Source organism: Chanodichthys erythropterus, chromosome 5 (assembly GCF_024489055.1).
Source record: "Chanodichthys erythropterus isolate Z2021 chromosome 5, ASM2448905v1, whole genome shotgun sequence".
In the NCBI taxonomy this organism is placed as follows: Eukaryota; Metazoa; Chordata; class Actinopteri; order Cypriniformes; family Xenocyprididae; genus Chanodichthys; species Chanodichthys erythropterus.
Window position 1 is genome coordinate 10,377,569 of NC_090225.1, and position 23,967 is coordinate 10,401,535.

At 35.0% G+C, this 23,967-nt stretch overlaps 1 protein-coding gene across 2 annotated transcripts in view; it reads right to left on the minus strand.

Moving 5' to 3' along the window:
• Positions 1-1,043: 1,043 nt before the first annotated feature.
• The window catches only part of ablim1a (actin binding LIM protein 1a), a 48,064-nt gene continuing 25,140 nt past the window's right edge, over positions 1,044-23,967 (minus strand). The window contains exons 3-23 of one of the 2 annotated variants that reach the window (XM_067386035.1): positions 23,746-23,929; positions 23,510-23,622; positions 21,497-21,623; positions 21,315-21,408; positions 18,386-18,473; positions 17,310-17,368; positions 15,626-15,703; positions 14,368-14,523; positions 13,741-13,785; positions 13,410-13,436; positions 13,061-13,190; positions 11,855-11,902; positions 7,360-7,500; positions 5,855-5,940; positions 5,662-5,770; positions 4,384-4,445; positions 4,006-4,066; positions 3,793-3,800; positions 3,580-3,654; positions 2,811-2,891; positions 1,044-2,710 (exon numbers count right to left, since the gene is read on the minus strand). In XM_067386035.1, the coding sequence (XP_067242136.1) occupies positions 2,597-2,710; positions 2,811-2,891; positions 3,580-3,654; positions 3,793-3,800; positions 4,006-4,066; positions 4,384-4,445; positions 5,662-5,770; positions 5,855-5,940; positions 7,360-7,500; positions 11,855-11,902; positions 13,061-13,190; positions 13,410-13,436; positions 13,741-13,785; positions 14,368-14,523; positions 15,626-15,703; positions 17,310-17,368; positions 18,386-18,473; positions 21,315-21,408; positions 21,497-21,623; positions 23,510-23,622; positions 23,746-23,929 (1,886 nt within the window). In that variant the 3' untranslated portion in view covers positions 1,044-2,596. Of the gene's footprint in view, positions 2,711-2,810; positions 2,892-3,579; positions 3,655-3,792; positions 3,801-4,005; positions 4,067-4,383; positions 4,446-5,059; positions 5,771-5,854; positions 5,941-7,359; positions 7,501-11,854; positions 11,903-13,060; positions 13,191-13,409; positions 13,437-13,740; positions 13,786-14,367; positions 14,524-15,625; positions 15,704-17,309; positions 17,369-18,385; positions 18,474-21,314; positions 21,409-21,496; positions 21,624-23,509; positions 23,623-23,745; positions 23,930-23,967 lie in introns of those variants that run through there. The other variant, XM_067386034.1, reaches the window with a different exon arrangement.

The window sequence follows — 23,967 nt, forward strand, 5'->3', positions numbered from 1 at the left end:
TGTGCTATAGCGTGCACAGCCATTACTTTTTAAATAAAGATATTATAGTCTTGATGGTATTGAGCCAATCATAACCCTCACCACAGGCTCTACTCTTCAACACAACAGTAACCCCAAAAACTCACACATACCAGAAAACCTTTTAAATTCCAAAATAATACAACTTTATACAATAACAGATCTCCCCTTATATCAACATAGAAACAACAAAACACATGAAATAGCACTTAATTTTAACATTTACTCTCCTTTAACAGTCAGAAGCAAAGCATGCTGGGAACTAGAAGTCTGTTGTAACCACTGATTGTAACTCATTCTGTGAATTTGTGTATATATGTGTGTACAATACAGTTTATATGGGAACATGTATGTGCAATATATGTACATAATACAGGATAAAACTTTATGAATGTAATGCTATTTTTGTCTTCATTTATAAATATTTTATATGTATCAATATATAGCGATACATGGTCAATGCATATATTGCATTATATTGAAAATATAAGCACTAGTTTCCCATATATGGAAATTTATTATGTAATATATCGCATTATATTTTGCAGTATATTCTCATATATTTTTGTTCCGTAAGGGGTATTTCTGTTTTGTCTCTTTTTCTGTTTCCTTCTTTCTTTCAGTGATTCTACTTGTTAAGGCTAAGAAGATTATATAAATAATATATAAAGATTTTGTGCCTCATATAAGGTCCAGTTCTGGTTTATTTCTATGCTTTTGGCCGACATGTAGCATTGCTATGGCCTGCTTGTGGCTCAGATCTGGGGAGCGTTTCCCGAAAGTATTGTTATGGTCTGAAGTCCTGTTAAACTCGGAACCAGTGACCATAGTTTGCTTTGGGAAATGCACACCTAACAAACAGGAGTGGTCCGCCCAAATGCCATCATTCCACGCCGCATGTGGCCCAGATCTTCATACCACACATGGCAGATGTGGGCCAAAGGTGATATTACAAGACTTAAGAACAGGATGGAAAGTGATATTAAGGACACAGGAAAAACATGGTATATTTTCTTTTATTCAAACCTGTTGCTGTAGATGATCATGGTGTTTAATGAGAATGTTTTCATCTGAATTCATGTCTTGATTTGGTCCAGCTAATAAGCTTCATAGGAAGCCCAGTATATCGTAGTGTGCATAAAGAAATCGTCACAATAATATGTCTGATTTGATTAATGAGGATGAAATAATAATAATAAAAAAAAAAAACAGCTGTAGACTACAGCTCATACAGAGCCCTTTCTCTTGTAATGCATTTAGATTTACTGAGAGTTGCACATTGAAATATTGTCCTTTACTGTAGAAATACAATTGAAATATAATAAATTGGCAGTGTGAGTATTAGCTCTTAAAAAAAAAGTCAAATGCAGTTCATTTTTACCTTAACTTTGTATTCTATTATTTAAATATACAATATACTAGGGACATCAGCATTGATTCAACAGTTTCAGAAAGCTTAAAGATGAAGTGTGTAATTTCTGCACCACTAGTGGTATCAAATGAAAAAGTTACCGGTTTGAGAAACCTAACTGGGACAACCAAATACTTTGGTTCAACCAACCCTAACAAAAAAGATGTTCTAAGAACGTTTGCTAATGTTCCCATTATGTTATGAAAACTATATTTCTGAATGCTCTTAGAACGTTCTGATTTGAAAATGTTTTTTTAAAAAAAACATGAATGTTAGTGAAAACATTAAAGGAATGTTTCCTGTTTTATCATTTTGCAAGTATGAAGCATCTGAAAAAATTAGTAGCAATGTATAAAAAACAGATTAACGTCCAACGAAAATGTTTCAGAAAAAAAGGTCCATGAATGATGTTAAAATACCATTTTTTGTGCTAATGTTTTAATAGCGTTACTAAAGACCAGATAACTTAATTCTATTCATTTTATCAGAAGAACATTTGTTTATAACTTTGAGAGAACCTTGCCAGAACGTTCTGAGAACATTCCCTGATAGCTGGGAATGATAACTAGAGTGTTTGACAGCAGTCAATATTTTTTTCAGTTCTGTTTGGTGCTGCTATTGGCACAGAAATTATACATTTCACCATTCATTTTACAGATGTTTTGGAGGCTGGTACAGTAATAAAGGGTGAATACATGGATATGTGCTACTATGGATTAAGTTTCTTTGAATGCATTCAAAATGTACATGAACAGTTACAAAGACACAGACACCCACACAGTGTAGCATCTACAATCCCTCCCTGAACAAAAAGTGATGCAAACATAGGAGTCTTTACCGGAACACTGAATTAAATGGATTATAACTGTAAATGTACAAAGGTTCAGATTATCAGACCTGCATGAACATGATTTGCCAAGATATGCAACAAGAACAAAAAGAGAAAGACTCATTTCTGGGAGAGGGAAAATTAAAGCAACAGACACAAAAAATAAAGTGTTGCGAATTTTGGAGAAATATCTGAAATGTTTGGACCCTCTGTTTATTACAAACTGACATCATATGATAATATTGCAGCATGGAACTTTCCTCTGGCTATAGCTTTAACAGAAGATTAGTAAATGGCTGTATGATACAATATTTGTGAGTAGATGATGTATATCCTGGTTAGAAGAGTTTGGCTTTCTTCTTTAGTTCATTGCGTTTCCACAGAGGTAACCTGTCGAATTCCTTAATTTCCATCCCAAAGATTTCAAAGAACATCTCTGGAGCCAAGTGGCGCTAGAAATGCAGGTGGAAAATGAACAAAAAGTACAAAAATCACCTAGAGCATCTTGATTATATTATAATGTTTTGTGATACATATACTATGAGCAATTACCTCTAGTCGGGTTCTGTCCACATCTCTGGGCAGTTTGGCGCGACTGCGGCTGGTTACCTTGAGCATTTCATATGGATATACCTTAAAAGGACGCATATTAATCAATAAAAAAGTGCACAAACTCTTCTAACTCAATATTCTGTTCATTTCTATTATAAAAAGTTTTGTCATCTGCTGCTTTAAATGCTCAAGCTTTTTAAAGCAGGATGGATTCTGATTGGCTGTCATGTTTTTATTGTTCTTCAGGTGGAAAAAATCATTCTGAAAGTGATTCCAACGATATAATTTCTCTGTGCCTTTATAGTTGTGGTGTGGACTCTGTTATTCTTTTATATTTAGATTGTTTATCTGGCGCATAAGTTCTAAAAATCAATCTTTAGAATTTTGTCTTTGAACTTCCGTTTTTGTGGCAGCTCCATATATTTCTATCGGTGAAGTGGATTTACTAACGAAAGTTATCACGAGTTATAAATGTCAGTACACCGGGAAGATATTAAAATTAGCAGTTCATTCATAAATCCATAAGATCTTACCTTCATGCTGTGGAAATACAAACTGGAAGACAGAATCGGAGCACAGTTCTGAAAAGGGGCGGAGCTACATAAGTCTATATCTTTATCGCTACAGTTATCGTCCTTGGATGTAATGTAACTATATAGCCAGATTTAAGGCCCGTTCAGACCAAGTAGTTCCCTGGATGCTAAGCAGCCTAATCATTGAACTCATATTCAATATCAGATAATGTTTGCTAGTTTAATGTTACACTTGCTTTTGGTTCCAGCATATTAGGCATAGACACTCCTCTGTCCATTCTGGTGGCTGTACGGTGGCCATCATGCATGGGCTAGAAACAAATCATAGACAGAGAGAGATAATGAAGCTAGCCTTTAATCAGCCATGACAACTGTATCTTTCAATTTTAATTTACATTATGTAGTTTGAATGAGTAGGCTATTACAAACTGGTAATAATATCTACGTACCTGAAACTCTGTTAAGAAGAAGAAGAAAAAAAAAAAAAAAGATTTGTTTTTATTTTCATTCATTAAAATGGCCAATATGAGAAAACTTTTCCACATAAATTTATACTACTTCCATAATACATAGACCAATACATACTTGACTATTATTTGCTCTCATTACATATTCCTATATGTAATTTAAGTTCAATTAAATTAAAAGACAGATAAACTAACCTCTCATCCCACCGCACACGTCCCCATAACTGTTATACTGTGTGAAATCAGTCGACTGAGGCTGGAGAGAAATAAACATTAGGGGAAAAAAATAAAATAAAATTGGGTTGATAACAAAAAAATAAAAAAATAAAAAAAACTGGTGTGGGATTCAGTTTGACACAATTTTCACTCAGAAACTGCTAATACATTTCTCAAATAATTACAAAGAAATGGCAAGTATGAAAGTATAAAAACAGAAACAGTATTTTCTTGTAAAATGTACTCCAATATCTTTTAAGTAATTACTGTATTATATTATTATTTTATGTGATATTGTTATGTTATATTATATTAGTAAGTAATTTCCCACATATTCCTCAAAAGAATGGATCTTACCCGATGCAGTCCATTTCGCCCATATCCAGGCAGTGAGCCTGTTTTAGAGGGTGAATTTTGATCTGCAATTGTAATAACATAGTACAAAGTCACCATGAAAAATTGGGTTCAATAATGTACATAGATTACACACACACACACACACACACAATATACACCCCCCCCACCATATATATATATATATATATATATATATATATATATATATATATATATATATATATATATATATATATATATATATATATATATATATATATATATATATATATATATATATATATATATATATATATATATATATATAGAAAAAATATATATACTGTATGTATGTGTGTGTATATATATATATATATATATATATACACACACATACATACAGTATATATATTTTTTCTTTTTAAAATGTATTTTAAATAAATGTAGTATATATTTCATTCCATTATTTCCTTAAATCTATTTCATTCCTTAAATTCCGCATAATATTTACTAGGAATTCAGTTGGAATTGTATATTAAATGGTTAGTTCACCCCAAAATGACATTTCTGTCATTAATTACTCACCCTCAATTCGTAAGACCTTCGTTCATCTTCAGAACACAAGTTAAGATATTTTTGATGAAATCCGACATCGTTAAAATAGTCAACGTGACTGCAGTGGTTCAACCTTAATGTTACGAAGCAACGAGAATACTTTTTGTGCACAAAAACAAAACAAAAATAACAAATTTATTCAACAAATCTCCCTTATCCGCTGTTTATTTTCAGTGCTTCCAGGTTCAACATCAGAACGCCGACTAAGTATTGGCCGGCTCCTGCATCAGAAGCACATGGCTGCATCGTGCTGCTCACATGTACAGGGCTGGCCAATACGGAGTCGTTATTTTTGTTTTGTTTTAGCACGTAATAAGTATTTTCGTCGATTCATAACATTAAGGTTGAACCACTGTAGTCACGTGGACTATTTCAACAACGTTTTTACTACTTTTCTGGACCTTGAATGTGGCAATTAGGTTGCTTTCTATGGAGGATAAAAAACCTCTCTGATTTCATCAAAAATATCTTAATTTGTGTTCCAAAGATAAATGAAAGTCTTACGGGTGTGGAACAACATGAGGGTGAGTAATTAATGACAGATATTTCATTTTTGGGTGAACTAACCCTTTAATTTTCCGTTCAATCTTGAATGGCTTGCAACCCTGTTCTTCAATCATGAAGAACGTCAAGGTCCAGAACATGAATGTCTAATTTTCAGTCTATTGTACTGAGGAGCATTACTGCTTCCATGCTCATAGCGTTGTGCCGACAGGCTCCGTGCATGACGCTCTCGGATCTTCTCTTTCTCCATCTCCTCTTTAAGGATCATTTTCCCCAAACCAGATTGGATCTAGAATCAGAAACATGGAGCCATTTAGACAGGAACAAGTTCTAGAGCTGGACTTTGTGTTGCATCATTCTTTCAGTTCCTGACCTTGTTGAGATGTTCCTCCTGAATCTGTCTGCGTTTCTGAATCTCCTCCTCATCCTCCTCTCTTGACCTTCTCCTCCCGTCTGATCCTGAGCATCACAACGCCAATAAAAACATTAATAGGAAATGTTTACACACACAAATACCTGAAATAAAGGATGGAGGGGAGAGCTAATGTAAACAACAGAGCAGAAAGCTATGTGAAATGCTGCTTTCATTAGTCTGATTTTATATGATGAAACATACTTTACATCAGGTTTTTAATATTTCCTGACACCTACAGTACATAAATGAAACGATCACTTGTGGATTACATCAAGACAGACGATTACATAGCAACACATGGACAGAAAGACAACACAAATGTTTGAAGTCAATCTCAGTATTTGGTTTTTATAACTTTTTAATGTTACATTATTTGTTATGCCAATTCAGCACCAAAAGCTGTTTTCAAGGCAAGAATAGAATAATTTGAAACAACGATGAACAATAAACTAATTTTATATAACTAATGGAAAAAGTACTCTAATATTCAATATTTTATATAAACTATTAATACCTAAATCAGGAATAAACAACTTAATACTAGCATTAATACTAGCATAATACACAAGCTAATAAATCTGCTTTACATCTTGAGGGCAAGGTTGTAGTTCACCCAAAAATAAAACTTTACTCACCTTCATGTCAATACTTATCGTATTTTCTTTCTTTAAGTGCCCATATTATGCTTTTTCGAATATTACCTTTTCACGCAGTGTGTAATATAGCAGCTGTCTGTGAATGTAAAAGGTCTTAAGTTTTAAAGATTAAAGTACAAGACAAAGTTATTGTTTCCCAAAAGAAAGAATCGATTCTGAACTGCCAAAATGAGAATCGAAGAGTATGGTTTGTGTTGTCGACATGTTTAGAAGACTCTGTTTTCTGTGCTGCAAATCCATTTTGGATGGATGAGGACTCGTGCTGGAATTGTTACGGTAAAACCGATGCCATCGTTACTATTCGTATCACTGTGTATCAAGCACTGAGGAAGCGTCTGGAGCTGAAATTTAGATATGGTAATGTGCGTGTTGTTTCTGACATGTGCTGTAAGGTTTAGACCAATCGCAACAGACGGGGCTGTCTTACCAATCAGAGCAGAGTAGGCTCGCAGAAAGGAGGGGTTTAGAGAGACCGAATCTTTGAACAAACCATTTTCAAACTCTTTAAGAAATGAGGTGATGTTCAATGTATATTATGAGAGAATTTTTTTTTTTTTTTTTTTTACCTCGGATGCATGTAAACCTATTGTAGGAACTTTTAAAATAGCATAATTGGGGCACTTAAAAAAAAAAAAGAAGACAGAAGATAGAATTCACAGAAGATAGAAACTAAAAGAGGGTTGAATAAACATGAGGGCAAGTAAATGACACCAAACAGTGTCATTTACTGGGTGAACTGCCCACTGCCCCTTTAAGGTAGAAGCAATGAGACTGTGGAAACAGATGCATCATGGATGACCACAGTACCTAGGGCAGCATGGGAGATCGGGAAGGACCAGCAGTCTGTCTGTATCACTGCTGGGTAGTCTGGACCAGGGGCGTACGCTGAGGGGAATTTGGCCGATTTGATGATGTCATCAGCAGACTTGCTCTGGGCTGCAAAGGCAGCTGAATCTAGATCAATAAACCGGGGGAGCTGGACCATCAGTGTGGCTAGACCAACATCTAACCACCAGATAGCAAAAAAAAAAAGAAAGAAAACGCCTGCTGCAAGCCATACTGTATGTGGCATATGAGTTTAAGGCCTCTCCTTGCATTCACATTATTCACTATTAGAGACTATTGGTTGTTTTCTTGCATGCTAAACATGCACAGCTATTTCATAAATCACAATAAGCCATGCAGCAATCTGACAAACCATCACTGGCTTCAGAACACATTGCAGCGGGAAGGCAGCGGGATCTGGCCTGCAAGAATCTATCTACGAATGACTATACTTTAACACTAGAAGTCCCAGAGAGCAGCCATTTGGCTTTTCTACCTATAAAACCCGCAGGACAGCCGAATGGCTGGAAGGCTTTAGGCTAATATCCTTAATCAGCTGTGAACAGTTGCTTTTGTTATGTAAACAATGTGGGGCCATGCTGAGCCACTTCAAGGAAACTTGTGTTTCACTTTGCCATCTTAGGGAGAAATCAACACACATGTTTTTTTTCCCTTTGTTGCTGAGATCTATTGATAAAAATAGTACAAAATAAAATAAAGAAACCAACCATTTGTACACATATTTACAAATAATATTAAAAAGTGAGTGAGTACATTCCAACAATCACTCACAATCCTGGCACTGCCTGGCAATATATTATAAATACATTTTGTATATATTCATTATACAGCTATGGAAAAATTAAGAGATCACTCCAAGTTCAGAAATCAATGTTAAGTGGTCTCTTAATTTTTTCCATAGCTGTATATTAATCTTATATTTGAAATACATCATAAGTCCATTTTTAAAAGTGTTTGAAAGATGGGTTCAAGTGTACTACAAGTGGTAACTAAATACATTTTTCTATACAGAGATAGTATGTTAAAAGCACATTTTAGTTCAAATTCATGGTGTCTCAAAATAGCACAATTAAGTACACTTAGATGTTCTTAAGATTATCTTAAGAAGTACTAAAGAAGAGCTTTTAGCATATTAAGTACAAAATAAGTGCACGGAAATAGAGCACTGTACATTATGGAAGTGTAAAAGTGTACTAAAATAAAGTGTATTTTACTGCACTTTTTTTTCACCTGGGTAGACACTCCAACACTTTCCGTTTGCATTAAGATTATTTTTATTACCACACTGGCAGATATTGATCATTTTACTTAAGTAAAATGCACTTAATTTAGATCCCCCCCAGGAAACAAGACTAAATATCATATATAATTTTCTCATATAGAAAATCCATCTTGATTTAAGATTTTTTTTTTTAAATTTACTTGAAATCGGAAATCGGAAAAAATCGGAAAAAAATACTTAGTATGAAAAGCATTTTTGCAGTGTGAATGAGTGAGTTAACTTTTTAAACATCACTTGCACTCCCTCATTTCAGGGTTAACATGCTCAGAGTTTTCACTTAACCTCCTTTCTGAAACCGGCCCATGGTCAATCAAGTTCTCTGCTTTTAGCAGGTCTCCCTCCCCCACACATACAAACAAGCCACCAGCAACCATTCACACACACACCCCCAACCCCCCTGCAGATTGCTCAGGTAATGACCATATTTACACATGAATTGATGCTAATGATAGCCAAAAGACTAGCCAGTTAGCATCCACTTGGCTAAAGGAGGGTTACAAATCTCTGGGACTTCTAGTGTTAAAGTGGTCATATCATGAAGATCATTTCTCCTTTGAGGTAAAAGAGATTAATGTACTATGGAAGCATACATAAATAGAAGTAAAAATCTCCTAAGTAACCTTTATTATGTTTTTAAATATTTTTTTTTTTAATGGTTTTAGTCTGATATATAATATCTATAACCCTGGTGTGTAGCACCTGCCGCTCTGCATATGATTCCAAATGATCCTAACATTAGAAACAAGCAGCTGAAGTTTATTTTTAATGAGATCCCTGATAATTTTATGCTGATCTTTTTATATAATTAGCCACACTTTTCAGTGCAGATTGTTTTGGGATGGAGAAGAATAAACTACATTGAACTCCACAGCAAACCTGTATCATTTCACATGCGAAGAGGAACAACAGCAAAAAAACGAAAAAACAAAACAAAACAAAACTGTCAACTTATAATGTTTTAGCACCTATATTATATACTAATATAAGTGGACCTCAGAGAAAAAAACAAAAACAAAATTGTGTGATATGACCCCTTTAAATGTCAATGAATTTAAGATTTGGCCTATTTATTTACTTATTCTTTTTTCAATGCTTGCTGACAAACAATAATACGAGGGTGTCAGCAACAAGCTGTCAATGTAATCATAATTTAAAAAAAAAAAACAGATGTTAGATGACTTTACATGTTTGATAATAGGGGGTCACTAAATACATTAGCAGATACCAACTTGGAGATCTAATTTAAAAATCTTGCAATTTTTTGCAAGCTTTGTTATTGATGAATATGAATGAAAGCTCATCAGGCACTCATCAGGAGAAGATGCTTTAATGATGAGTGGTTGATGTCAATATTTATAGTGAAATGAGCTAAGTTGAGAAGACTTCAAACAATACTTACATGTTTACATTGAGGTGGTGTTAAATGGCACACAAGCAGATATTAATGAGGTGGAGGGACTCACAGTTTCCAAACAAAAACAAACAAACAAACAAAAACACAGAATTATGGTAAAGTGACATACAAACCATACACAGTCATGGCGTGAAATATTCTGAAATTCCATAACCTTGTTAAGATTTTCTCTCAATAAGAATCTTCTGACTGCTAGTTTGTTAAGGTAACTCAAATCAACACCGGCTGTTAACTAGGTCACCGCTGAACCGTTAAGATTTGTTTCTTTATCGATCAGGCCGTATAAATGCCCTGCTGTTGTGAGCCAAGCAGCATTAAAGGGAACATGAATGTGCCTGTTTATTCAATATGTTGTTTTAAATGTCATGCAGATGCTGAATAAGACTGAATTCGAAAACTGACTTGAATAGTAAACAGAACAGCTAACTGCAGCTCAGCATGAGTGCATCAATACTTGCAATGATAAAACTACAGAGTCATTAAATACCAAAGTAAAAATCAGCAGGCATTTTATGAACTCAATAAGATGCAGTCGTCACAATGCAATGCTTAAAAACAGTGATTCCCAACCAGGGGTGCACATTCCTCAGCGGGTGCTTAAACATTGTCATTTTGCTGTGTTAAACTTGTAAGTCTTCATCCTATAAGTTACATCTTCTCATCAAATTGTACCAGTGACAATGTATCTGCTTTTGTGTGATATTTCATACTTGAGCTTCAATGACATTTCAATTTCACTACAGAAAAGGTGTATTACTTTAATTTTGTTAAATGTTCTTCCTGAGTTTCACTTTATCATTAGGTCTTTCTCAGATAAGCATTTTCTTATCTTCTCAAACTTGTCTTATTTTGATTCCCCTTGGACTGTAAAAACTTTACAAATTAGCTCAGGAGTCTCACTGAAGAAAGATGAAGGAACTTGGCTAAAAAGTGATAATTATAAGTGAAATATAATTAATATCCAGTATAATATGAGTTAAAATGTTTGGTGTTGGGGCATGATAGTACCTTAAAAGGTTAGTTCACCCTTAAATGAAAATTCTGTCATCATTTACCCTCATCTTGTTCCAAACCGGAAGATGTTCTGAGTGATTTCTGTTCCTCCATTGAAAACCACCACTTTGGTGCTTCAAAAAGTTCACAAAGCGATCGTAAAACTAATCTTTATGAATTGAGCAGTTTAGTCCAAATTTTCTGAAGACTTGATTGCTTTATGTGATGAAACCTTCTTTGGTTCTTGTGGAAGCTAGCAAGAATTGGTTCTCGCACGTCAAGTAAGCATGCTTCAGTTTCCATTTACCGCAACTGATGTGTGCGTTGATGAATGTTTATATGTGAATAAAAGCCTAAATTAATCTGTTCATCATATAAATTGATCTAGTCTCCTCAGAAAATTTGGACTAAACTGCCCGATTCATATGGATTTGTTTTAGAATCTCTTTATGAACTTTTTGAAGTGCCAAAGTGGTAGTTGCGTAGACTGTCAATAAAGGGACAGATTTCAGAAATTCTCCGATTTCATTCAAATATCTTCATTTGTGTTCCGAAGATGAATGAAAGTCATATGGGTTTGAAATGACATGAGGGTGCAAATGATGACAGAATTTGATGGAGCTATGTGGGTACATATATCAAAAATGGTTGGGAAACCCTGCTTTGGTATATTATAAATCAATAGGCATGTGTCCAAATCTAATCTCTAATCATTAATCAATGTAAAAGTTAATGCGTTGACCCCTAAAAATTCTGAATGAATATACCATGCTGTTTGTAGATAGGCGGTTTTCTGTAGATGTTTACTCCTTGATCTGAAAGAAAGGAAAAAGTGAATGTTTAAAATTTTTGTTCATGATATCAGAGCTACTGGGTTTTAAAAAGAGAAAGAAAAGCAATAACACTTACAAAATGCACCGATGAACAATCTGAGAAACTGACAACTGCATCACGCACAGTTTGGATTTTCCATTACCAAAGTAACATATAAGGTCTTTACATTATGAACAAAAATGTGAGTGCTGTTAGCTCGTGCAGATTTTTCATTTCTAGCTAAACTGTCACTTTAAGACAGACATAAGACATCACAACCAAACATAGAAAATATAATGAATTGTGAAAAAGTGCTTAGACACAGGGGCATGCTGGGATTGACACACAGTGGGCCACTAGAAGACTCCCAACAGTACCTGGCAGGTGAAAATGTTTAGGGGTCAGGGGGAGAGGAGGGGTGCTGGACCCTGGGGAACTCCGACCACTGGACGGCTCAGTGCCTCCAATCAGAAACAGGGTCAAATGTCAATAGGGAGAATAGTTCAAATTAGGGCTGGGCGAAATAGCTAAAAACAATATTTTTCAGCCATTTGACAATAATTAATATTCTCTGTGTGTGTGTTTGTGTGTGTGTGTATACACACACACACTATATGTAGCCTCAATTTGACTCAATCAAAGAAAAAAAAAAAATCAATCAATATATAAATACCAAGTTAAAAACTAATTTAAGCATTGTTTACTCTTTTTAAATAAATAAATATAAGAAAGATGATTTGGTCATTTATATCATAATATATATGCACAATATATGCAATTGATTATATATTATATGCACAAATGTAACAATGCCTAGTGATAAATAACAACATTTACCAACATATACACTACTGGTCAAAAGTTTGGAATAATTAAGATTGCTTTGTCCTTGCTGAATAAAAGTGTTCATTTATTTTTTATTTTTTAAAACTTTCCTCAAATTTTTCAATGGTAGTTTCTACAAGTTCTAATTTTTAGAGGGGATTTGGAAAGGTTTTCTCTATTCTAAAACTAAATTTGGACACTGGGGGAAATGTACCATATTAGAAAGCTGTAAATAATCCATGGAAGAAAAAGAAATTTTGATTTGATGAAATATTCATTTGATTCTTATGAACACAGTAGACTGATGGATACACCAGACAGGGTTCATAGCTCACCGGGTCTGTGGAAATGCTGTGGTGAGCGTGACATGGTGGGTGTGTAACTGTGGCGGCTGTAAATGGGCGAGCCGATGGAGCCCTGACTCGTCGATCTGTGGAGGATTCGTTCTCTCATGTCATAGTAACCCTGGGGAAAAAAAACAAACAAATGCAGGAAACATACACAGTTACAAAAAAGCCATTTTTACAACTGAAAATATAAAAGTAGAAAACTGATTTACTATATTAACAAATTCTTGAATATTTAGAATGAAAACTAAACTGCAATTTAACAAAAATATTCAGTATTATTATGTAATACTTTTATTTTGCCTGCATGCAAAATAAAACTCTAAACCTGATTTACCTCAGCAGTCGGTGTGGGTGACCTGGTCTGAAACAAAAGGGGAAATAAATAAATAAATACATACATATACAAAGAAAATTTTGTGAAGAAATTCACATTGTAACTGGGACACCATTAAATTGAAGAAGTGGATACACAAACTACGGGGCCGACTCTCAAAAAACCTCAGAAACATGGCCGTGTCACGCACTGTCACATGGCTCACTCACATCCATCCATCCATCTATCCATCTTGAAAACCCATCTGAAGCATTAAATCATAAATGGGACACAATATGGTCTCAGGGACTGCTAGTCCACATCAGGTGTGCAGGTCATGTGAATAACTTACTCTGTCATCTGGCATGGGTGAACACTCTCTCCTGGAGCTCTGCAGCTGTTGACAGAAAGGTGTTGTGTAGGTGGTGGGATAATAAATTCCAGGTGAATGTGAATAAAGTACTACTGTAAGTGAATAAATATCACTTTTACACAGGTGGAAAAATGTACCATACTGAACACTGAGAGCTCTGTTTCAAACCCTAGTGAGCCGCATCCCTATTTACTAGCTACATATGTACCTTCTAAGGCAGCATCCTATAATATACTATGATATTTTCATCTACTGAATGAAATTTAAAGGGAACCTATTATGCCCTTTTTCAAAGTCAAGATTTTGTTTCTAGGGTTCACTAGAATAGGTTTTCATGCTTAAATATAAAAAAAAAACACCTTATTTTTCCAGTGCGCACTGATAAAGAGAATAACTCCCTTTGTAGTGACTTTGTGATATGTAAGTTTGCAGACCCTATTAATAGGACCCATTTAAGTATATGCAATGCTGCTGTAGAATTTGCATATAATTTTGCAGCCTACCTTTTGAACCAGTCTACACATCAGGAGCATGTCACCTATGATGCTGTCTAGACAGAAAGGTCTCTAGGGTTTGGAAGAGAGCTTCTTTTTGACTTGTTTTTACCTCTCCCACACTCTCTCTCTCCTCTGACTCATCCAGTGTGGTGGTGTAAAGTGGCTCATAGTGGATTAAATCTGGACGCTCAATGTCATAAATGGCTTTGACCTTGGGAATGGCTGCTAAATCCCTGTAATCAAGGATCTCATTGTCTACTTTTGCCTAGAGGGAAATACAAACACAGACCCTGTCACACAGATATCTGAATTGCAGCAGTGAAAATATAAAGTTCAATAAAAAGCCTCTCCCAGACCAATCAAAGGGTCTGATCATGAGAATAAAAAAAAAAAAAAAAAAGCAAAATGCCACTTGAGGTTGTGTGTTATAGTGATTTTATCACAGTTATTGCTTTAATAAGTTAACTGTTATTTATATTTCAACACTGCTGTCAGAATTCACAACATGTCATGCCAGTTGTAGTAATGATAAGGAGAAGGATCTATCTGCAGCAGTTTAAAGAACTAGAAACAAAACACTCTTCATTATCACACAAGCAGGTATAATGCAACACTGAACTGAATAAAACATAGATCTTAAATACACAGACCAAACCAATCAACAACATGAATAAAAGTTGCCCGATTTAATCAAACAATGAATAACAAGGGTAACTAACTGAAAACATAAACTAAACTAGTGCAAACCCACCCAAACATACAAAGAACACGGATAAACCCAGACACAATGATAGGAAAGAGTGCTATCTCTGAGGACTTCTATCTGTTTTAACATCCAGAAAGCTACATGCCGACTCAGCTGAGCCAATTTATAACATTGTAAAGTTCAATGAAATGCACAATTATAGATATTTGTTGAGTAATCAGCATTAAAAGTCTCATGCTCCCCAAAGATGCATTTTTTGATCAAAAACACAGTAAAAACAGTAATATTGTGAAATATTATTAAAATTTAAAAGAACTGTTTTCTATTTGAATATATTTGAATATGTAATTTATTTCTGTGATGGAAAAGCTGAATTGTCAGCATCATTACTTCAGTCTTCAGTGTCACATGATCCTTCAGAAATCATTCTAATATGCTGATTTGCTACTCAAGAAATATTTATTATTATCAATTTGGAATACAGTCGTGCTGCTTCATATTATTGTGGAAAATGATGATTCAAGATTCTTTGATAAATAGAAAGTTCAAAAGAACAGCATTTATTTGGAATAGAAATGTATATGGTATGTCCTCCTGTAGACAGCTAAATGAGTGTGTGCACATATGTTTACTGTACACAATGATGAACTAATGCACTTACATATATGGTGTGACCCGGTGAGCTAGGTATGCTTGAACCAGGTCTGGAACATATACTCTCGGATGACGAGCGCGTCGGCTGTGGAACAAACACAGATTTAGAACCAGTAAACTATATTGAACATAAACATTACATAAAAACATGAGCAGAGAAAATTATAAGAATAATTCATTTGCATCTAAACAGCTAACTATCAGTTTATAATGATTAATATGATTCATGATTATTCAAAAAACTTGCCTTCATCAGAGGATTTGTTTTTGAGTTATCACTTACATTTGCTTTACTGCACATACAGTAATATGGGTCTAATGTATTCATTCTAACTTTGACTTTCTGAAATACATCAATACATTTTGTGACTGCTTGCACATGGTTGTAAAGTGATACACCATAATATACATTAATATAGTGTAGGCTACACTAAAAATATTCATGGCCAATCAGGGTGCAGAAAAGTCAATCAGCTGATCAATGCTATGACTCATCTATCATCATAACCTACAAGGCATCCACAACAAATCTGAAATGAACATAAATATATTATAAATTAATTAATCCTTCTTAACATCAAATCATCCAAATATTTTAAGAAAATGTTGACCCTTAACTAAAACTAAGCTTAAATTTAAGCAAACTGGAACTAAATAAAAACTAAAACTAATTAAAACTGAAACAAACAAACAAACAAACAAAGCAAAAAAACTTAAATAGCAATATTTAAAAAATGAAATGACAAAAACTAAAAATATAATAATAAAAAGCTAAAAATATTAATAAAACCATAATAAACAATAATAACACTGCTTTGACCTGTAAACAATGATATATGGGCCAAAACACAATACTGCCAGAACTGAATGATGACAGAACCAGCCTAAAAACCAATTAAATCATTCATTTGCTATCCACACAATGAATGTCAACGGCAATTTCATGTTTCCAACAGCAGGAAATGTAAGTGCATCTGATATTACTCAGCATATTGAAATGCTGAAATGCACCATGCGTGATTATGGCTGCTTGGCTTGATTTGAGGCCTATTTGGTAATACTGTAGCAGAATAACAAGACCAAACATAGCAGAAAAGGAATGTGAATCAGGGTTTCCTTAAGGTTACAGCAATAACTAACCTTCAACTTACTAATTGACTAAAGAGAGTAACTAGGATGTTGATTACTATCTGTTCTGTGGCATCAGCATCTATGAGATGGAATAAACCAGATGTTAATGATGGTTTATGACTAAAACTGAGAGCAGGAGGTCTGAGAGCTGCAGTGTGCTGCAGTGTACTGCCAGTGAGGGAGCACTGCAACCCGCCGCCTCCAGGGGGCAGCACATGGTCATGCGATGCCATGGCACAGCTGACAGCGAGTACAGTACCTGCCTTTCTGTTTTGCTGAGGAGCGCTAGAGATGCAGGCAATAGCTGTGGAGGAAGACACAGTGGTTTGGTTGGACATTTCACAAGATTCTGAATCACCTAGTCTATCGCGGTGTTCCCGGAACGATTGTTTAAGCAACAAGTTTACAAGAAAACAGCCAGAAGGAGAACATACAACCTCATAGCTAGCAATGAGATATTATCTGTTTACTTTCAGAAAAGAGTCAGCTGAGAAAAACACACAGACAACAACAATACAGGACAAACGTGTAAACACCGGATGATATGGGAAGGAACGTACCCGCTGTCTCTCCTCACCCTTTGGCGAATGTTTACAGCTTGGATGCCAAACTGTTGATCCTGCATAAACAATGAAACAGATGGCAAAATAAACCATCCAAGACAACCAGGGTAAGAGGCCACATTTAGAGTAAAGTCATGTGAATTGGGTCATTTTTGACAACGCACATAGAGGAGAATTAAAATCAATATATACATAATTTTCAGAGGTAAATTTTACTATTGGCCAACTGATCCTTTTTTTTTTAAAGACAGATGACAATCTCAATATCTAGAGAATGGTGGACATATATTACATTTTAAAATGATTAAGTTAATACTTTTATTCAGAAAGTCACAAAAGATTTATATTTCAAATAAATGCTGTTGCTGCACAATTGTTTTCAACATTGATAATAATAAGAAATGTTTCTTGAGCAGCAAATCAGCATATTAGAATGATTTCTGAAGGATCATGTGATGCTGAAGACTTGAGTAATAATGCTGAAAATTCAACTTTTCATCACAGTAATAAGTTATATTTTAAAATACATTCAAATAGAAGCAGTTATTTTAAATTGTAATAATATTTCATAATCTTGCTGTTTTTATTGTATTTTCGACCAAATAAATACAGCCTTGGTGACAAAAGAACATGCTCAGCAAAAATGATCTAGAGAAACAGGACAACAAATGCAACACTGTACACCAAAACAGCAAATACTACTTTAATTTATCTGGCATTATATATTTTTTGAAATATAATTATAATAAATAAATTTGGTTAAACATAGTCCAGTAAGTAAATAGTAATTTTTTAATAATAATAATAATAATAATACAAATAAATTTGTTAAATCATGTTTATAGACACCATAAAGATACAATTCATGATTCATTACATTTAGGTCTTGTCCACACTAATATGTTTTGTTTAAAAATGCATCTTTTTCCTCTTTTTTCGTCCACACTAAGACAGCGTTTTTGTGAACGTTTTGCAGTGTAGTTGAACCAGACAAGTCATTAAAAAAAACTGGATTTTGACAAACATTTTTAGTAAAATGACAAAGGTTCAAGGATCGAAAGGCTCAGACTCACCTTGCAGGAACATCTCCTCTCCTTCTGTAAACATCTGATTACACCTGCTACAGCGAGCACAGCTGGGGTGGTAGTGCTTGTCCCCTGCCTGTGGATAGATGCACACATTACTATATGTACTCACTTAAAGTTAAACTGTATAACAACCATTACAGTCAGATAACTCAAACAGACTGTTACAGAGAAACTGATGCTTTGCATGGGTATCATTTGAGACGACACATTTTATTCAAATGACCGGATCCAATGAGCTTATCAAATATAATACAGAAATGTTCTGTGTTCGCAGTCTATCTTTACAGTGCAGAAATCATCTGAAAATGTTTGAGCTATACTCATACACAAAAATCAGTCTTAAGAGAGACTTACAGGCCCCGTGTAGTATCTTGTGATCTCAAACTACTCAAAAGTGCTTCATACAGGGTCTGTTATACTCCAGAGCAGTGATGCACAAACACATCCCATTATAACAAATACGAAAAGCTTAAAGTGTAAAGAAAAAGGGCAAGTATCTCTTTAACAGCCAATCAGATTCAATTAGCCGAATGAAGCTTCCTGTTGCGATACTTCAGAGTGGGCTGTGAGCCTGTTGTGAAACTCTAGACGGTTATCTGTGAGAGATCAGATATGTGTAACATGCTTTTGAGCTCCAGGTCTGTCACAATCAGTGTCTTTTTTGGTAAGGCTTTATTTTGATGGTCCCCTTTAGACATTCTGTTGACTATAAGAAATGTTGCACCTACATGTCTGAGGTGCACTACATAACATAACTAACACATAACAAAAAGAAAAACGATACATTTAGTCCTGGTTTGCTTAGCATTTACATTGTCATTTTTAAATATATGAAAAAATGTGGGGAAATAAAAGGCTTTTATGCCATATATTTTGACTACACTTAAATGGTTAGTTCACCCAAAAATGAAAATTCAGTCATTAATTACTCACCCTCATTTCGTTCCACACCTGTAAGACCTTCATTCATCTTCAGAACACAAATGAAGATATTTTTAAATCCAATGGCTCATTGAGGCCTGCAAGATCATTTCCTTTTTCAGTGCCCAGAAAGCCAGAAAGGTACTAAAGATATATAAAACAGTTCATGTGACTACAGTGGTTCAACCTTAATATTATGAAGTGACAAGAATACTTTTTGTATGCCAAAATAAACCAACAAAATAGCGACTTTATTCAACAATATCTAGTGATGGGCGATTTTAAAACGCTGCTTAATGAAGCTTCGAAGCTTTACGAATCTTTTGTTTCAAATCAGTGGTTCGGATCGCGTATCAAACTGCCAAAGTCCCGTGAACTATTGAAATTTCAAAACACTTATGACATAATAAAGCCTTGTTAACTGAAATCACGTGATTTTGGCGCTCCGAACCACTGATTCGAAACAAAACATTCGCAAAGCTTCATGAAGCAGTGTTCTGAAATCGCCAAAAATATCTTAATTTGTGTTCCGAAGAGGAAAAAAAGTTCTTTTTATTAGCTGAGAATTCACAAAGAGCTTAGAAAATGTGTAAAGGAGTCAAAACTGCATCAGGAATTCCTCCGGTGCACACAAACAAAGATCTGTTGCAAGAAGACAGCATTTCCGACACCCGTATTGTGCCTATGGCAAGAAGAACCAGGTATGCTTCAGCATTCTGTCCTTTTTAGGGTCGCATCTTGTGACATCATGTCCTGATTTGTTTAGATGTCTTAGGTCCATGTTGCATTCATATTTCAGTCGAACCGCACCAGAGTTTGTTTGGAAGCTGACAGAGAACCAGAGTTTGGATGGCAGCGTTCACATTTAATCAAATGAACTGCACTAACAGAGCAATTGCACCAGAGTTTGTTTTAATCCAAACCAAAGTGTGAACACACCCTCACTTTCATTACAGTATTAGTAGTCTGTCTGCCTAATATCTGCTAACTCTTTATGTTGATTCTAACTTTTCTACTGATTATAACTTTGCAAGTACATGTCAACTTATTCTACTAACACTAATCCTACCCCTAACAGTCTACTAATACTCAACTAATACTCTATTGAGAGTTTTTTGAAATGTAGGTGGAACATTACTTATAGTCAACTGTAATATAATAGACCAAAGGGGGAAATCTAAATAAAGTGTAACCGTCTTTTGTTGTGGGACATACACATGTGCTGTGCTGTCAAGTGATAAATATGCTGTTCATGTTGCATGTGATCTAAAATGGTGATTCTCAAATGGTGGGACAGAACTCCAAAATGGGTCTGTTCTGAAAAATATTAAAAAGAAAATATGACCCAGACTACATTAAATACTTGCAACACAGATAAATATGATTTTTACTGATCAGAAAGTGTTTAATGCAGGGAATTATTGGCTGATGACTGCATGAAACAACTGAATACAATATAAACAAAACAATTCTAGTACTGTGTTGGGTTGCCACTTGACATGCAATTTACTTTCCTGTGTTGACATATTTCCTATTCAAACAGGAAACTGGACATATTCTGAGGGTGTTCATTATTTGCTTAAGATTTTAAGCTACTTTCTGCTTACTGTTGAAGCATTAGATCAGTGGTTGGTGATTATAACTAACAAGACATTTTCATTCTATAAGACATTTTATTGAAGAAAAAATTGATATGTCTCTACAAAGAAGATGCGCCATCAATATTTTTGCTGCATTTTGTCAGAAGAAAAAGACTGTTAGTTTAAATGTGTATATCTGTGAATTTTATCATTTTTAGTCCCCATGGTGAAAACAACTTATGAATCATAAGTAATGATGTTTTTTGAAAATGCAAAACAATTTCTGTGATGGATACAGGTAGGGTTTGTAGGGGGGTAGAATATACAGTTTGGACAGTATAAAAATCATAATGTCTATGGAAAGTCCCCATGAAACGTAAACTCATTGTGTGTGTGTGTGTTTGTTTCCGTACCTCCAGGACTTTACCCGTGATGTACTGCTGACACGCCTCACATTGCACTCCAAACAGGACCTGATAATCTTGCTCACAGTAGGGGGCGCCGTCTCTGTGCGCATATAGAGAAACAAACAATGCATGCAGTCAACCTTCATTTAGGATGGATTAGATGGATTTTGTGTATGAATGTGTCTTACTTGCTGATATATTCTCCAGTCAATACTTTGGCACAGGCCTTACATTTAAAACAGCCCAAATGCCACTGACTCTCGAGAGCCAACAGAGCCTGACCATTCTTAATATCTCTGCCACAGCCTGCACAACCTGAAACACACACACACAAGAAAAACTGATTTGCCACACAGACTTACTTTTTCCTGTAATGTTTTTAAAAAAAATATCTATTTTCACTTGATTTATAGTTTTACAAACAACTCTGGATGAGATTGCATGCTTCTCAAAGCCTGAGCCTGGTCCAAATATAAAACAAAAACTTATTCCACTCTTTTGATCACTGTGTCGTGAATTGGCATTTTGTGAACACAAATTTGGGTTCTAGCAAGGATCTTGATCCACTACGAATCAGAACACTGATGACTCAAACAATGGTATTTATCATTGCTGTATTACACCCATTAGTGTTATCTGTTTGTTTTTTTTTTCTTCACATTTTACTATTTACTTTATAGATTAAAGAAGATCTTTGGCTTTTAGTAGCCAGGCTTAAGTGGAAATAAATATTAATTATTTATCATAGTAGGTGGATCCTGGCCAAAAAAGCCCTGAACACTCGGAAAGAGAGAACAAAGATAGATGGAGGGTCTGAATAATTTACTGTTTCACGTGTAAATTTGTGCCAGTGCATCTCTAAGTGGTTTTACAGGATTTTATACAATCACTTTCTTTCCCATTAAGTTATACTGTTGTGTGGATGTAATGTCCCTATGTAGAAGTATGTACTCTTACTGTACTTAATGTACACTGATGGTATTTTTGTATTTCTTTAAGTTTAAATGTTTGGCCATTAAGGAAGTTGTGATTAAATAAGTTGCTTATGCATCAAAGTTACATAATGAGAAAATGTAGTATGATGAAATGTGGAAACAACTTCTTCATTTCTTCTGGCTAGATAAATTGAGTAAGATTTTAGTACTTGAACTCAAAAGTTATAGATATGAAAGATTTTAAACAGTATCGTAAGGCCAAAATTAAAAGAAATAAATTATGTATATGAAAAAAAAATAAGCCTATTGCATTGTGATATTATTTTCATGATAATTAAACTTTTTTTTTTAATGACTCCAGATAGGCTTTTTATTAATTTAGCTGGAAATGTGTTTAAAGCATTAGTTGACTTTCAAATTAAAATTACACGAAGCTTTATTCACCCTCAAGCCACCCTAGGTGTATATGACTTTTTTCTTATCATGAACAAAATCGAAGACATATTAATAAATATCCTGACGCATCCGATCTTTATAATGGCAGTGAACGGGACCAACGAGTATGAGCTGAAGAAAGTGCTTCCATCCACATCCATCCATCATAAATGTGTACTCCACATGGCTCCGGGGGGTTAAAAAGTCATTCTGAAGCAAAAATCTTACTCAATTTATCTGCATTTGTGTAACAAAAAAATCCATGTTTTTTAATATATAGCTACCGCCAGACTGCCTTCCATATTCAAGTTAAAGGTGTAGGACGTAGCTTTGGTGTGAGAGGCATTGCACTTTCTTCCTAAGTTGAATACGGAAGGTGGTCTGGCAGAAGCTAGATATTTTACTTCATAACTTGTTAAATATGGATTTTTTTCCCCAAATGCATCACTTCCCTTCAGAAGTACTTTATTAACCACCCGGAGATGTGTGGAGTACACTTTATGATGGATGGATGTGGATAGAAGCACTTTCTTCAGCTCATACTCGTTCACTGCCATTATAAAGCTCTGATGCGTCAGGATATTTATTAATATATCTCCGATTGAGTTCATGAGAAAGAAGAAAGTCATATACACCTAGGATGGCTTGAGGGTGAGTAAAGCTTGTGGTAATTTTCATTTGAAAGTGAACTAATCCTTTAAGTGTCATAAAAAACAAACTAACAAAAAAATTTGGGTTAAAATATGAGCCTGGCAATTTCTTGACTGGTTTTGTGACATTGACTCATATAAAGGTTTATATGGTGCTGTAGCTTCAGGTTCCTGCACTCACTGCTGGGTCCGGTGACGTCTTTGGTGGGTCCTGGAGACATGGGCTCTGCACAGTACTGACACAAACAGTCCTTGCCATTGAATGTCACTCTGTCTCCAGCAGGAAATGGTCTCCTATAGGTCATAAAATATACGATCCCTGTATAAAACTCCTCCCAGTGTTGGGTTCACCATAAACCACAATGTCAATGATATGTATAATGTCTAGTGTGTGTGTGGGTTTCCTTAGGCTCTTACTTGCAGATTGTGCACACAAAGCATGATGGGTGGTAGGTCTTTCCAAGCGCGGTCACCACTTCCCCCTCCACAAACTCTCCGCAGATGTTACAGCGGGTGCCGTGGATGCGCTGGTAGTCAAGAGTGCACATATATTCTCCATTCTTCATGAAGAATCCTCCCTGAGCCAGATCGCAGCCACATACTACAGCAAAACACACACAACCCTTCAAATGCTGGTTC